Consider the following 15,756-nt stretch of genomic DNA (forward strand, 5'->3'; position numbering starts at 1 on the left):
TTAACCAGGATTTTCTAAGTCCAAAAGGGGGCATAATTTGGCCAAAATACATGTCAGAGTTATGGGACTTGACCCAGTGAGGTAGGTAATTGATCTAGAAAAAGAAAAAATAAGTTTCAAATCTATATGCCTTTTAGTAATAGCTGTATGTACTTGCACGCAAAACTTTAACCAGAATTTTCTAAGTCCAAAAGGGGGCATAATTTGGCCAAAATACATGCCAGAGTTATGGGACTTGACCCAGTGAGGTAGGTAATTGATCTAGAAAAAGAAAAAATAAGTTTCAAATCTATATGCCTTTTAGTAATAGCTGTATGTACTTGCACGCAAAACTTTAACCAGAATTTTCTAAGTCCAAAAGGGGGCATAATTTGGCCAAAATGAAGGTCAGAGTTATGGGACTTGGTGCTATCAACTAGTTTTATAACCCCGAAGACACATGTGAAGTTTCAATTCAATATCTGCATTAGTTTTGGAGATAGTAACTTGCATGTAAAACTTTAACCAGAATTTTCTAAGTCCAAAAGGGGGCATAATTTGCTCAAAATACATGTTAGAGTTATGGAACTTGACCCAGTGAGGTTGGTAATTGACCTAGAAAAAGAATAAATAAGTTTCAAAGCTATATGCCTTTAAATGATAGCTGTATGTACTTGCATGCAAAAACTTAACCAAGGTGTGACGCCGACGCCGACGCCGACGCCAGGGTGAGTAGAATAGCTAGACTATTCTTCGAATAGTCGAGCTAATGAAAGTAGAAATGTTAAACTTGAAAACGAAAGCTGCATTTTGATTCGTAGATAGTCAGGGGTCATGTGCAGGGGTCTAAATGTATGTGCGTGGACTTCTTATTTTCAGCAATTTATTACGAATTGAAATAACCTGGGCTTTAGTACAGCATGTCAGCTTTTAATCTATGAAAAAATATTTGAGCTCTTGATAAACACAAATCCCACAGGGGTCCATAACGGACCAAGGGTACATTGATAATTTTGGAACTTCATCAAATCGCTCAAAATGTAATTTTTGATGTTGTCTGAGAGTGTCAGTATATGCCTTAGATGTAAGATATAATCGTATTTGAGAGCTGCAGACCTAGACATTTCAGAAATATTTTCAAAATAAGTTTCGTGTAATAAATGTTGTTTCTCCGGAAGCGTGAAAGGGCCATCAGACGCTAATACGTTTTAGTATGTTAAAGCTGTGGAAAGGATATGGGACAGGAGCAGAAGTCAAAGAGACACTGATGGTTGACTTAGTGACTGAATCAAGGGTCAAAAGGTTCTAAAGTTATGGATTAGAATTGGTTTTCAATATTCAAACCCCTGTGACCTTGACCTCTGAAAGAATGGCTACAAGATCAATATGGGTCATCTACTAGCCTAGGCATGCCCAATCATCCTGTGAAGTTTCAACATTCTGGGTGAAGTTATTCTTAAGTTATGGATTGGAAACAGTTTTCCATTTTCTGGCTCCTTGGGAACAGTTTTCAATGTGCTTGGCCTGTGACCTTGACCTCTGACCAAGTAATCCCAAAAACTACAGACGTCATCCACTCTGTAAGTCCTATCACCCTATGAAGTTTGAAAGTTCTGGGTCAAATGGTTCTCAAGTTATTGATCGGAAACAAATTTCCATGTTCAGGCCCCTTTGACTTTTGATCATGTGCCAAAAAACACAGAGTCATCTACTTTGTAAGTCCTATCATCCTATGAAGTTTGAAGGTTCTGGGTCAAATGGTTCTCAAGTTATTGATCAGAAACATTTTCCCATGTTCTGGCCTCTGTGGCCTTGATCGAGTGATCCAAAAATCAAAAGGGGTCTTCTACTCTGCATGTCCAATCATCCTATGAAGTTTTCAACATTTTAGGTATAGACTGTAAATGGTTTTCCATGTTCAGGCCTGTGACCTTGACCTTTGATCAAGTGACCCTAAAAACAATAGAGGTGATCTACTCCGTAAGCCCTATTATCCTATGAAGTTTGAAGATTCTTGGTCAAACAATTCCCCAGTTATTGATTGGAAATGAAGTTTGACAGACAAATGGATGGACAGGGCAATAACAATGTCTCCCCCAGTGGGGTGGGGGTGGGGGTGGGGGTGGGCAACGGAGAGGGTGAAGATCTAATAACATTCAATCCTTAAGTAAACACGCAAATTTGATGAATTGGTATCCCCCCCCTCCCAAAAGGGTCCGTGGTGAGGAATGGCAAAAAATTATATCCGGCAGAAAGTTAAGGATGTTAATAAGAAGCAAATAATTTAATTAGTCAAAATCAATTTAACAGAAAACAAATGTTTAATTAAAGAGTACACAGGGCTCACGCTGTCAGTCGCCATTATCGCCATTTGCGATTTTTTTTATTTAAATGGTGAACATTTTTTCATTTTGGCGACATGGACTGGCGATTATTTTATTTAATAGTTGCATAATTAATCATGCCACCCGCGGTCAGCTTAAGCATGGAAAAATCGATAAAGCGGACTGTTTATTGCCTCGTGTATTCCAAACATGTGTCAACAATGCAGATAACATTGCCTAAGGCGGTAGAATGCAGACGACAATTAAACTGATTATAACCGGAATGCAATTTTACTAACCTAGCATTTAAGTCACACTGACTGGCAGGCTACTTTTTGAGAACATTTTCAAACACCAACACAAATTTTCTTCAGCTCAATAGTCGGCAGACGACACAAACCATTTGTAGCGGCAATTTTTTTATCTTGAAATGCAATTGTTTTAAGTGAGAAAATCTCAAAGTTTTTTTGATTTTCCATAATTTGTACTACATAATAAATGTATGATACTTTGATCCTGACTAAATAATTTATTTTGAATGGGATATGCTTACTGTAATTAGCTTAGCTTTAAAATTAAATGCAGTTAATTGAAATGTGAGCTTGAAGTTTAACTGGAACGAAATATTGTCTTTGAGTGGTTTGTCACCAGGTGTTGCTGTTTAACATGTACATAAAGAACATATGTTCTTAAGAGAACACAATCAAGTAATGAACATGGCTGAGGGCAAGGTTTGTGCAGTCACAACTTAACATGTTGAAGGTTTGAACATTAAAAAAAAAACAGGAATGGAAACATATATATGTATATATATAAATATACGTATATATATATTTTTTAGGGGGTGGGGGACCGGTGAAGAAACAAAATTTCACATGTTGATTATAAATATTGATGGAAAATTAAAAAGAAAAAAAAATGGGTGAAGGGGGGGGGGGGGGGGGGCAGAGGATGACAGGGTGGAGGAGCGAGGTGAGGGAATGGTACAACTTGCATGTTGATAAATATTCATGGAAGTTTTGAAAAAAATCTAAATTAAGGAATGAAAAAAAATTAAAAAAAATTTTGAAGGGTGGGGGCGGTGGGGGTGACCAAGGCAAGTGGGTGAACAGGTGTGGATGCACAACTTCACATGTTTATAATAAACGTTCATGGAAAATGAAAGAAATTTAATGAAATTCTGCCAAATGGTAAGTTTGTTATGTACAAATATGTGGATTTTTAGACAATTAAAGGGCAATAACTCTGAAGTTACAAAAGAAATCCGTACAAAATTGTGTGCACAACCAAATATAGTGCTGTAAATTCTGTTTAAGTTTCATAGTTCAAGGTCAAATATATCAAAAGTTATGATGCAGAAATTGCCATATCTATAGTACCCTATATAGTTAATACTAGAAACTTCTAAGGGCCATAGCTCTGGTGTTACTTAGGCAATCTGACTGAAACTTGAAGGGCCCCATAACCTCATAGTGGTGAACATGTATATGAAGTTTGTTTGAAAAAAAAATCTAAAATAAGGATGATTTTTTTTTTTTGGGGGGGTGGGGGGGGGTGATCAATGTAAGGGGTAGACCAGGTGTGGGTACACAACTTCACATGTTTACAATAAATGTTCATGGAAAAGAATGAAAGATATTTAATGAAATTCTGCCAAATGGTAAGTTTGTTATGTACAAATATGTGGATTTTTAGACAATTAAAGGGCAATAACTCTGAAGTTACAAAAGAAATCCGTACAAAATTGTGTGCACAACCACAATATAGTGCTGTAAATTCTGTTTAAGTTTCATAGTTAAAGGTCAAATATATCAAAAGTTATGATGCAGAAATTGCCATATCTATAGTACCCTATATAGTTAATACTAGAAACTTCTAAGGGCCATAACTCTGGTGTTACTTGGGCAATCTGACTGAAACTTGAAGGGCCCCATAACCTCATAGTGGTGAACATGTATATGAAGTTTGTTTGAAAAAAAATCTAAAATAAGGATGATTTTTTTTTTTGGGGGGGGGGGGGGGGGGGGGGTGATCAATGTAAGGGGTAGACCAGGTGTGGGTACACAACTTCACATGTTTACAATAAATGTTCATGGAAAAGAATGAAAGATATTTAATGAAATTATACCAAACGGTAAGTTTGTTATGTACAAATATGTGGATTTTTATACAATTAAAAGGCAATAACTCTTAATTTACAAAATAAATCTGAACGAAATTGTGTGTACACAACAACATTATGGTGATCTAAATTCTGTATAAGTTTCATAGTTCTAGGTCAAATGTCAAAAGTTATGATGCAGAAATTGCCATATTTATAGTACCCTATATAGTTAACACTAGAAACTTCCAAGGGCCAGAACTCTGGTGTTACTAGGGCAATCTGACTGAAACTTGACAGGCCGCAAAAACTCATAGTGGTGAACATGTATTTGAAGTTTTATATAAATATTCCCAACCATTTCCTAGATATGGCTCCGGACGGATGGACAACGTCAAAACTATATCCCGCCGACTCGTCGTGGGATAATAATAGTATATAATTATGTAAACTGATGTTTACAAAACAACACAAACATACAAAGGTGGCAAAACTAATGTAAAGCAGCAAAACACCTTCAAGTACAAACAAGGGAACTAAAAACAATGTTTCCATGAATATCTATAAACTATGGATAGTGTAAATCCAGGTAAATTCAGATCTGTGTAAAAAAATAGAAACTACATTGTCCAAGATGCTGTCCCAATAAAGAAGATAAATTGTTAGTTATGTCTGTATTAAATACACTGCTTACCGTCATTAGTGAAAACTTGGTAGCCTTCAATTACCCCCATAGACTTTGGATGACTTGCCATATTGACAGTGCTTATTGTTTTTAGCTCGCCTTCACTGTAAAAAGAAGAAACAATTAGTAAAATGATACTGGCAAATCCATGATAAAGCCTGTATTAGTGACATGACAATTATTGTATAATAAATAATACAGGAATGCTTAAGTCAAGTTGCTGATGATATACCATCCCCTGAATTTAACAAGTGACCGAGTATTGCAGTGGCAATAGAAGTCCCCTACCAGTGAAAAACTTTCAATAGTGACCTTTGACCAGCAACCATGGGGAACACATAGTCTAATCATGGGAACATTTCTGTGTAGTAATAAAAACAAGAAGGCCCTGAAGGCCCTGTATCGCTCACCTGAAGAAAGTAGGTCAGTAGGTCACATTCATGGACAGTGAAGTCAGTTTTAAGATCGGTGTGCAAAACTGTATATGTCATCCAAATTTCAAGGCTATACATGTATCTCAAAAAACAAAAAAGTAGGTAAGTAGGTCACATTCCAGATGAACAAGATTCGCACTTGACCTAAAGATCATCAAGGTTAACATTCTGACCAAGTTTCATGAAGATACAGTCATAAATGTGGCGCCTAGAATGTTAACAAGCTTTTCCTTTGATTTGACCAGGTGACCTAGTTTTTGACCCCACCTGACCCAGATTTGATATTGACCTAAAGATCATCAAGATTAACATTCTGACCAAGTTTCATTATGGTATGGTCATAAATGTGGCCTCTAGAGTGTTAACTAGCTTTTCCTTTGATTTGACTGGTGACCCAGTTTTTGAATTCACCTGACCCAGATTTGAACATGACCTAAAGATAATCAAGTTCAGACATTCTGACCAAGTTTCATTAAGATATAGTCATAAATGTGGCCTCTAGAGAGTTAACAAGCTTTTCCTTTGATTTGACCTACTGACCTAGTTTCTCATTCCACTTGACTTAGATTTGAACTTGACCTAAAGATCATCAAGATTAACATTCTGACCAAGTTTCATAGAGATATTATCATAAATGTGGCCTCTAGAGTGTTAACAAGCTTTACATTTGATTTGACCTGGTGACCTAGTTTTTGACCCCACCTGACCCAGATTTAAACTTGACCTAAAGATCATCAGATTAACATTCTGACCAAGTTTCATGAAGATACAGTCATAAATGTGGCCTCTAGAGTGTTAACTAGCTCTTCCTTTGATTTGACCTGGTGACCTAGGTTTTGTCCCCACCTGTCCCAGATTTAAAACTGACCTAAAGATCATCAAGGTTAACATTCTGACCAAGTTTCATTAAATATAATCATAAATGTGGCCTCTAGAGTGTTAACAAGGTTCACCTTTGATTTGACCTGGTGACCTAGTTTTTGACTCCAACTGACCCAGATTTAAACTTGACCTAAAGATCATCAAGATTAACATTCTGACCAAGTTTCATGAAGATACAGTCATAAATGTGACCTCTAGAGTGTTAACTAGCTCTTCCTTTGATTTTTGATTTGACCCCACCTGTCCCAGATTTAAAACTGACCTAAAGATCATTAAGATTAACATTCTGACCAAGTTTCATCAAGATACTATCATGAATGTGGCCTCAAGAGTGTTAACACGCTTTACATTTGATTTGACCAGGTGACCTAGCTTTTGACCAATCTGACCAAGATTTAAACTTGGCCTAAAGATCATCAAGTTAAACATTCTGACCAAGTTTCATTAAGATATGGTCATGAATGTTGCCTCTAGAGTGTTAAGTAGCTTTTCCTTTGATATGATCTGGTGACCTAGTTTTTGACCCCACCTGACCCAGATTTGCACTTGGCCTAAAGATCATCAAGATTAACATTCTGACCAAGTTTCATTATGGTAAGGTCATAAATGTGGCCTCTAGAGTGTTAACAAGCTTTTCCTTTGATTTGACCTGGTGACCTAGTCTTTGACCACACCTGACCCAGATTTGATCCTGACCTAAAGATCATCAAGGTTAACATTCTAACCAAATTTCATTAAGATATATCATAAATGTGGCCTCTAGAGTGTTAACAAGCCTTACCTTTGATTTGACCTGGTGACCTAGTTTCTGACTCCACTTGACCTAGATTTGAACCTGACCTAAAGATCATCAAGATTAACATTCTGACCAAGTTTCATGAAGATACAGTCATAAATGTGGCCTCTAGAGTGTTAACAAGCTTTTCCTTTGATTTGACCTGGTGACCTAGTTTTTGATCCCAGATGACCCAATATCAAATTAGTCCAAGATTTTATTGAGAGTAACATTCTGACCAAGTTTCATTAAGATTAGGCCAAAATGGTGACCTCTACAGTGTTAACAGTCAAATTGTTGATGATGGATGGACGACGACACAGACGACGGACACAGGGCGATCACAAAAGCTCACCTTTACCTTGAGCAGTTCGTGCTCAGGTGAGCTAAAAAAATCCTTCAAAAAGTTTAAAATGTATGAAGTGGAAACAATTTTTTACTTGACCTTAAACTGTGAACTTGACCTTTAACCAACAAAATAGACCATGTGTTGAAATACTGTCTCATCAATTCATCAAGAACATTTCGTGTGTAGCACAAAGATAATCCATCAATGTGAGCAGAAACAACATTTACTTGACCTTCAATAGTGACCTTGACCTTCAACCTACAAGCAAGTCATGTACGAGCATAATCTACATATTGTCCTCTATTCATAAACCAAGTTTTTTTAGCCTAGCTTGAATACTTTCAGAGAAATTGAGGGATCCAGATTTGGGCAATACCAATAGTATTGCAATAGTCAAAATTGGCCTCAATAGTCACCCCTAATTCTGGGTCAAGTGGTTCTAAAATTACTGATTGGAAATGGTTTTCCATGTTCATGCCCTTGTGACCTTCACCTTTATCAGAGTGACCCCAAAATCAATAGGGGCCATCTACTCTACATGTCCAAGGTTCAACATTCTGGGTCAAGTGGTTCTCAAGTTGTTGATCGGAAATGGTTTTCCATGTTCAGGCCTCTGTGACCTTGACCTTTGATGGAGTGACCCCAAAAACAATAGGGATCATCTACTTCATAAGCACTGCCACCAAGGTTCTAGGTCAAATGGTTCTTCAGTTATTGATCAGAAATGAAGTGTGACAGGTGGACGGACTGATGACAATTTAAGGCAAAAACACTTGATAATACAGTGAAACACCGCTCGCTCGAGCATCGATGACTCGAGCACCCGGGCTCGCTCGAGCAATTCATGTGGTCCCGGCCAATTTCCTTCTATTTTCTATGTGATATTACCATGGCTGGGTCGAGCATCGATAACTTGATCGCTCGAGCATGACACCTGGTCCCTGTGTATTAATTTACTCTTTGTTGCTTCTGGCTAACTCGAGCAGAGGTGTCAAAATGTTTCACACCTTCGGTGGTCAGATTGTATCGGTTAATTAAACATTTTCACACACCGTGAGAATTGCGTAGTCTATTCCCAGACTATCTTAAATGTTTGTTTGTCGGTATATTGGATCTTATGATGAGATTAATTATTAACAAAAGCTTAAAGAAAAGTTTTATTGATTAAATATTGATCAATTACTGATTACTTAAAGCATCTTTTCTGCGGGATCGAGAAGATAGTTATGAGATCTTAGTATTTTAATCAGCAGTTGTTTGCTTGCAAATGAAGGAAATAATATAGCCTTTTCATAAAATTGAGACGATAATTATGATATGCACTTGTTGATGAATAAAAAAGTCTTAGTTGTTTCTTCACATGTATCATTTACAAATTACATATTGAGACATCTATCAATAGATAACGTTTGTATTAATACGTTTGTTTTTGCAAATGTCACAAGTTTGTTATTATTAAGCATCACCGTTTACTCTGCAAACGGTCCCGATGACACTTTAGTTTTCTTTGTATGATGGTCAATGTTTGGGTCGCTCGAAACCATGGATAACTCGAGCATTTTGCTCATCCCCTTGCGACCTCGAGCGAGCGGTGTTATACTGTACTCTATTTTAACTGAAGACTATAAAACTCTTACAGTAATTTTAATACCAGATGCCTTTAAAACACCTACAGACTACAGTTCTGGTTAGGTGTCTGGATTCAGATCTTCTAAACCCCATGACAACTTTGATGTTATCATCAAAGAAAATAGATGCACAGAAAATACACAAAAAGAAATTAAGAATGTACTGAAGGGTTGGTGTTTACTAGTAGAGGATGAATTTTGTGCCCTGTATGGTTGTGTAAAGCGCCTTTGAACGTGTTAATCATGAAAAGGGCTCTATAAAGTCAGGTATAATAATAATAGTTTTGAAAAAAACAACATGAAATCATTATTAAAACAACCATTTCATTACAGTCACATTATTCATTCATTTAGCCAACTCGTTTTTTCAAGTAAGCTTTACAAGAAACACATTGTCATAGAAGTTTGCTTAAGTATTATAACGTTTAAACAAAATTCCCAAATAATTTGGATTTTGAACATTTGATAAAAGAAAGATAATTTTCTATATTATTATATATGAAATACATTTGCGCATTCTAAAATGAGTTTTAATTATTCATTCATTGATTTTCAATGCTTAGAGTCACCAGACCTATGCTCGCCCACTTCTTAATTTGATGCCAGATTGTGTAATAAAGATGCAAACTTTTATCACATGTGTTGTTTATTTTTTGTACGCTTTGTGTCCCACTTTCTGTCCTCATTTTTGAAGTTTATGGTTCCAGTCAAGGTCGACAGCAGACGAAAATAAAAGTGGAAGTGAAACCAAAAGTGAAAGTGACCAAGAAGAAACATGACTTAAAACAAATATTTTCAAAAACACTGGTTAAAAGCTGTTACACAGCTAAAGGTTAAACATAGTATTAACTTTTTATGCAGTTTATTTTTAACAATCAGCCCAAATAATGATTTTATATCAGCAAATATAGGCTGGCTCCCAGCTGTCAAGATTGTTTTCGAAATGCTACTTCCAGGACTGAAACAACCATAATCTCTAACTTCTAGTTCATTTTAATGTATTTAAAAGTATGTTGTTTATGCAATTTTAGTTTTTACAGTAAATTCATTTTAATCACTTCAATTGTATAACTATCATGCCTTTTGTGGAAGTTAATATGCTTTTTTAGAATACTGATAGATTAGACTAAATCATGGTAAATGTTTGTCATGTCATTTAAAGCAGCATGCCTCCAGATCGTTCGACAACAACAAAAATTAAAATTTTTTTAGGTATCTTGAAATAAATGCTATATTTCTTAGGAAGGCTTTAAAACTTAATTACTGACAAACTTTATGTTATGGAAACACATGAGAATTTGCTGTTTTTACTACTTTTTACGATGAAAATTGAAAAGCGTTTGCGTTTGTCACGCTTTTACTCCAGGTTAACTGTGTCGATTATAAATATCTATATTTTGAAGTCATTATTCACTACTTCAGCTATAGCGCTATTGGTTACGACGACAGAAAATGTCTTTATTGCCGCAGCGGTCCGGGTTTCGATTCCCGACGCGGTCATCTTATTTTTTCTTGATCTAGAACTTTTAAAATATTTTAGAAACACAAATTCATATTCTAATGTTCACAATATGACCAAACTTCTATTTGAAAGAAAGATTATTTTTTAGCTAAATCTGGAGACATGCTGCTTTAATACACAAATGGTTTTCTTCTAAAAATATACCACTGGGCGAGCATATATATGCGTCCTGTCCACCTGGAAAAAACAATGAAAACAGTATGGTGGTGTTATGCCTGATTTCAAAGTCCCGGATGTAAGTGTTTACTTTAAACTGGGTCACTTGAATGGGGCAAAGCCTGGGTAGAACGGACGAGGCAAAGAAAGTAATTTACAGTATTACAACAAAAATATTGCAATTTTAATGTCTGGACGAGGACTGGTCCAGTAAGTCTAAGCTAATGTGTGTCTTTTGATTGAAAGGCGTTTTGTCTTTTGACTGAGAGACAGTGTTTAAATCGAGAGAATGTCTCTCAATCAAGTCTCCACCTGATTATGATTCAAATCAGTCAGTATTTTTTTGGAAGTGTCTAGTCGTCCGGTAACCGGACGCCTAGCCTGCGTTCTAGCCGTCCGGTTACCGGACGACTAGCAAATCCTCAGGGGATTTTCTAGCCGCCCGGTAATAGATTTCCTAATGAATAAGTAATGATTTTTATATAGTTTTAATGTTATTCACTTAAGATACCGATAATTACCTGCAAACATACTTTTGTGTGAATACATACTAAAGATAAACAATAAATCACGGCATTATAATTCAGCCGATAAAATGAAAGTTTGCCGAATTTAATTAATGGTGAGATCGCCGTGACATCACTCATTAAAATCTGTACATCAAGTGGTTTTTATGGGATCGGAATTTTTATATTTTAACAACTTTTTCCCTGGATTTTCAAAATTAAAACAGTTTAGAAATACTTACAATTTTCATATTTTAGTATTCAAATATTATTTAATGAATAACTGTTTTGAATAACATCTAATTTCAATAGCGCAGTGTGATGTTCAACACTTTTAGAAATAATTAATCTATTTTTATTTCGAAAAAATAGTCAAAACTTAATGACCTGTTTGTTTTATAAGCTTTCCATTCTTCAAAAATAAATAAAATATAAATTTGTGTTTTAAGAATTAAAGTTTAGGCCGTTAGAAAAATATTACTTTTTAAACAAAGTAACATAGACGTTCGGCGATCAATGTTTTATCATTTAAAAAAAAAAAGTAGAATATCAACGGATTTATATTCAAGCACGTTCTCATTCGTTTTATCGATTGGAAAATCAGGTAAGTATTGATATCTTAAGAAAATAACATTTAAAACTAGAGTCAGTGTACCCAGTTTCGCACTGTACGCGGTTTTGCACACCCAGTAAATTCATGTTTTTTGTGAGAATAAAGCAGAAAATTCAACAATTCTTTGTTATTATTTCACGAAACTGAGTTATTCCCTACATAATTTGACACAAGGGGTCCTTCCCCACTGGAGCCTCGTTCTGGTAAGTGCAGACGAAAATAATAACAATATCAATGGAGACTAGTAGGTCAGCTGAAAAATATTAAGTTTCATGAAAATAATGACTATGCAAACAACAAAAAGGTGCAAAATAAATTGAAAAATCACTATTCCATCATACAGGTAAGTATTTACCTACTACTTTACAAAAATGAAAAATATTTCAACAGTTATTGAAGTTCTCCCAACCTGCAAAATGCCTTCAATTTGATTGTTTGCTTTACGTTTTTATTAAAACAGAGAATTTAATCGAATAATTAGACATGTGTGGGTCATTTTTGATTCAACAGCTTCTATTGTTTTATTTTTGTTTCATGTATTCAGTTTTTTTAGCCGTTTCTGCTTTTAGAAGTAAAACCAGGATTTGGTACCTAGCTTTCACTTTCATAACTGCTTTTAAATTTCACTTTCAGATGTTTTATTGGAAAATACGTGTTTAAATTGAATTATATAAATGGTTAAAAGGTTAATTAATATTTTTCTGTTGAGTAACTGCATTGCTATCACCGAGTTCTATAAATAGCAGGGTGTGCGAAACCGGGTACACTTAAATGCAAGAACTGGTCAAAATATGTTATCCGAATCAAGTACACTAAGAGGTAGGACGTCATTGTAGTGGGAAGTGAAAGTAGCGTGTTTTAAACCGAAATAAGTGTATTTATTAAAACATATAGAGGTAAATTCAAATTTAATCATTTTTAGCTAAATAGGAAGGTATTCTTAGGAAATGTGTGCGAAACCGGGTACACTGACTCTATATATAAATTCATTACTTATTGATTAAGAAATCAATTACCGGGCAGCTAGAAAATCCCCTGAGGATTTGCTAGTCGTCCGGTAAGCGGACGGCTAGAACGCAAGCTAGGCGTCCGGTTACCGGACGGCTAGACACTTCCTATTTTTTATTAAAAATTCTAAGACTACCTCTAATCAGTCAAAATATATGGGCTTTATCTACTCTTAAATATTATTCAAAGTTTGTGGTCCGAATCAGCCAGAATATATGGTCATTATCTACTCTAAATTTGGGCCGAATCATCCATGGCCCGAATCTGCCGGTTTCCGTATTATCCGAAATAAACAGTATCCGGTCACACTTCATTTTACAAACAGAAAGAACCTCAAATGTATTTTAAGGCAAAACGAAAAGTTCTTGCCAGAAATTTTCAAAGAAAGGGCGTAATCGCCGTAATCTTCTATCATATTACTGACTTATCTAATAAGACTGAACATTTACCATAGCTGAAAAACAACGTGTGTGTGTGTGTGTGTGTGTGTTGATGCCAAGGGAGGGAACAGGGAACACCTCGCGCGCTCTAACAATCGAACAAGGTATGACAACAACAAGTGGTCAGTTAATAACATAGCAGTGTTAGCAACAATACAAAAATATAGAAGGCAGTGTTTAGAACACAAAAATGAATGTTTACATGAACAGAATTCGACAACAATAAACAATCTATACCTCAATGTGCAACTTCCGTACCCTCTCGACTGACATCATACGGCTATGACGTCACTCAGCAGGTGCGATTAAGAGGGGCTACTAATGGGGGAAATTGTTACCTACACATAATATAGATGTCGGGGATTGTGATAGATGGAGCGAGCTCGAGGTAATTGATAATAATACTATTAATTTTAGCATATGACCTCATGCAGTCGCATGCTGTTTTCCTTCAGAATCTCTGCAGACATCTTAGGCCTAATTAACAGGTCTTCTTCTAAAACTCCTTCAGTCATAACTTTGAAGATTATACATAATGTCTGGAACAACTGATACCTATTAGACCTTCCTGATAATGTGTAGGCGCTGAATAAAAAATTATGGTGTTTTACATCAAGCTTTCCTGGAAAAATACAGCTACAGATCCGCCATCCATCCCTGATTTAGTGTTTTTTAGGATAAACTAACATTATTCTCCATCATGGACAAATTTTGGCTGTGTTAAATCATCAAAAAGGAAAATTATCTAAATTCAAAAAAATGACTAATGTCGGGATGTAAAATTGAAACTTTCGGGAATATATTTTAGGCTTCTCCGCAAATTCTAGGAACTTTTCGGCTACAAATTGATATTTAGGATTTACTGGGCATTATAACTCTCTATAAGAAATAAAAAAGAATCAAAAATGAATTAGTTAAAAATTCAAAAAAAAAAAAAAAATATAAGCTACTGGTACTGATGATAAACCCGGACAGATGATAAAGTCGAACACCTTGGAAATATTCGATTGCAATCGGTTATTTATAAAATTGAACACACCATCTAATAGCTTCCACTTACAACACCAACTGGTATAAACAAAAACAAAATTGGTAAATATTCTGTATAAATAAATGACTTACATAAATTTGTATAAAAAATATTTATCCAAAATTACTGGGGAAGAGGGTGTTTTTTTGGGCATGCTAACTGCCAAAACATGAAGGCCTGACATTTGTTAAATTTTCATTACTTGATCAGGAATGACTGTTGCAGCTTTTTGGGGAAAGTTTCAATATAATAATACAAAGAAAATTTTGTAAATGACAAAGGGTTCGAATTTATCATCAGTCAACGTTCATAAAGTCCCCTTTTTACATACGCCTTTCAGGCCCTCACTTCGTGTGAGTTTGCTTACTAAATATAAATTTGAATTATGTCAAGTTTTCAGCAAAGGTTAAGCTTTATTTTGATACCGACCATTGATTTCAATTTGCAGAAATAAAAAAGTTACAGGTATAAAACCTCATTTTCTGTTCGGGTTTATCATCAGTACCAGTATAGGCAATACCAGTGGGTGGGGTATACCGGACATAAATTTTCCAAAGTTAAGTTAGGATTTTTTTTTTTTTTTTTTTTGTTCTTAAGGTTTAAGGGTTCCTCATGAGATATTGAATATATAGAATAAATTTTTGGTTTTAAAAACTTTTATTGACATAATGGTATAAAAGTTTTATGTTCTCTTGGGCTAGCAGGTGTGACTGACTGCAGTACCCTGCTGCACCAGGTGCGACTGACTGCAGTACCCTACCAAAAGAAATATAAAGAAAATAAATATCTCAGATATAAATAAACAATAAATTGGTTGAGATAGGTAAAATAGGTAGCCAAGTATTGAGACTGTTGAAAGTAAATGGTGCCTTAAGATTTGTATTGATACACTTTATATAGATATACAATTATACCATATATTTACATTGAAACAATCAAACACACAACATCTCATATAGCAGCGACTCTTGTTGTAGGTGTGACTGACAGCAGTACCCTATCTTAGAGAGACCCAGGCCTCTGACTAAACTCTAGTTCTCCTGTCCATCTATACAAATTTCAAATTTCATGGATTGTATCCAGATAAAAAAGATTGAGGAATTTATAGCCAGGGAAGAGTCAAAGGAAAGAGACCTAAAATATAAAAGAATTGTCTTCCTCACAGACAGTAAGGGAAATTATCTGAGGACAGAGATAGACAAGTTAAAGTTGGGAGACACGGATATTGTATGGTGGACTAGGCCAGGTAGAAATACGAAAGAAGGGACTGACTTTCTAGTTAAAAACATAGAGAAAATAAGAGATGGTAAACAAACATTAGTAG

The 15,756-nt window shown here is 35.3% G+C and overlaps 1 protein-coding gene across 1 annotated transcript in view; it reads right to left on the reverse strand.

Moving 5' to 3' along the window:
• Positions 1–13,699, reverse strand: part of LOC123525484 (uncharacterized) — a 28,097-nt gene extending 14,398 nt beyond the window's left edge. The window contains exons 1-2 of the mRNA XM_045304574.2: positions 13,640–13,699; positions 5,099–5,193 (exon numbers count right to left, since the gene is read on the reverse strand). Of these exons, the coding sequence (XP_045160509.2) occupies positions 5,099–5,159 (61 nt within the window). The 5' untranslated portion in view covers positions 5,160–5,193; positions 13,640–13,699. The remainder of the gene's footprint in view (positions 1–5,098; positions 5,194–13,639) is intronic.
• Positions 13,700–15,756: the final 2,057 nt, after the last annotated feature.

This window comes from Mercenaria mercenaria, chromosome 3 (assembly GCF_021730395.1).
Source record: "Mercenaria mercenaria strain notata chromosome 3, MADL_Memer_1, whole genome shotgun sequence".
Classification (NCBI taxonomy): Eukaryota; Metazoa; Mollusca; class Bivalvia; order Venerida; family Veneridae; genus Mercenaria; species Mercenaria mercenaria.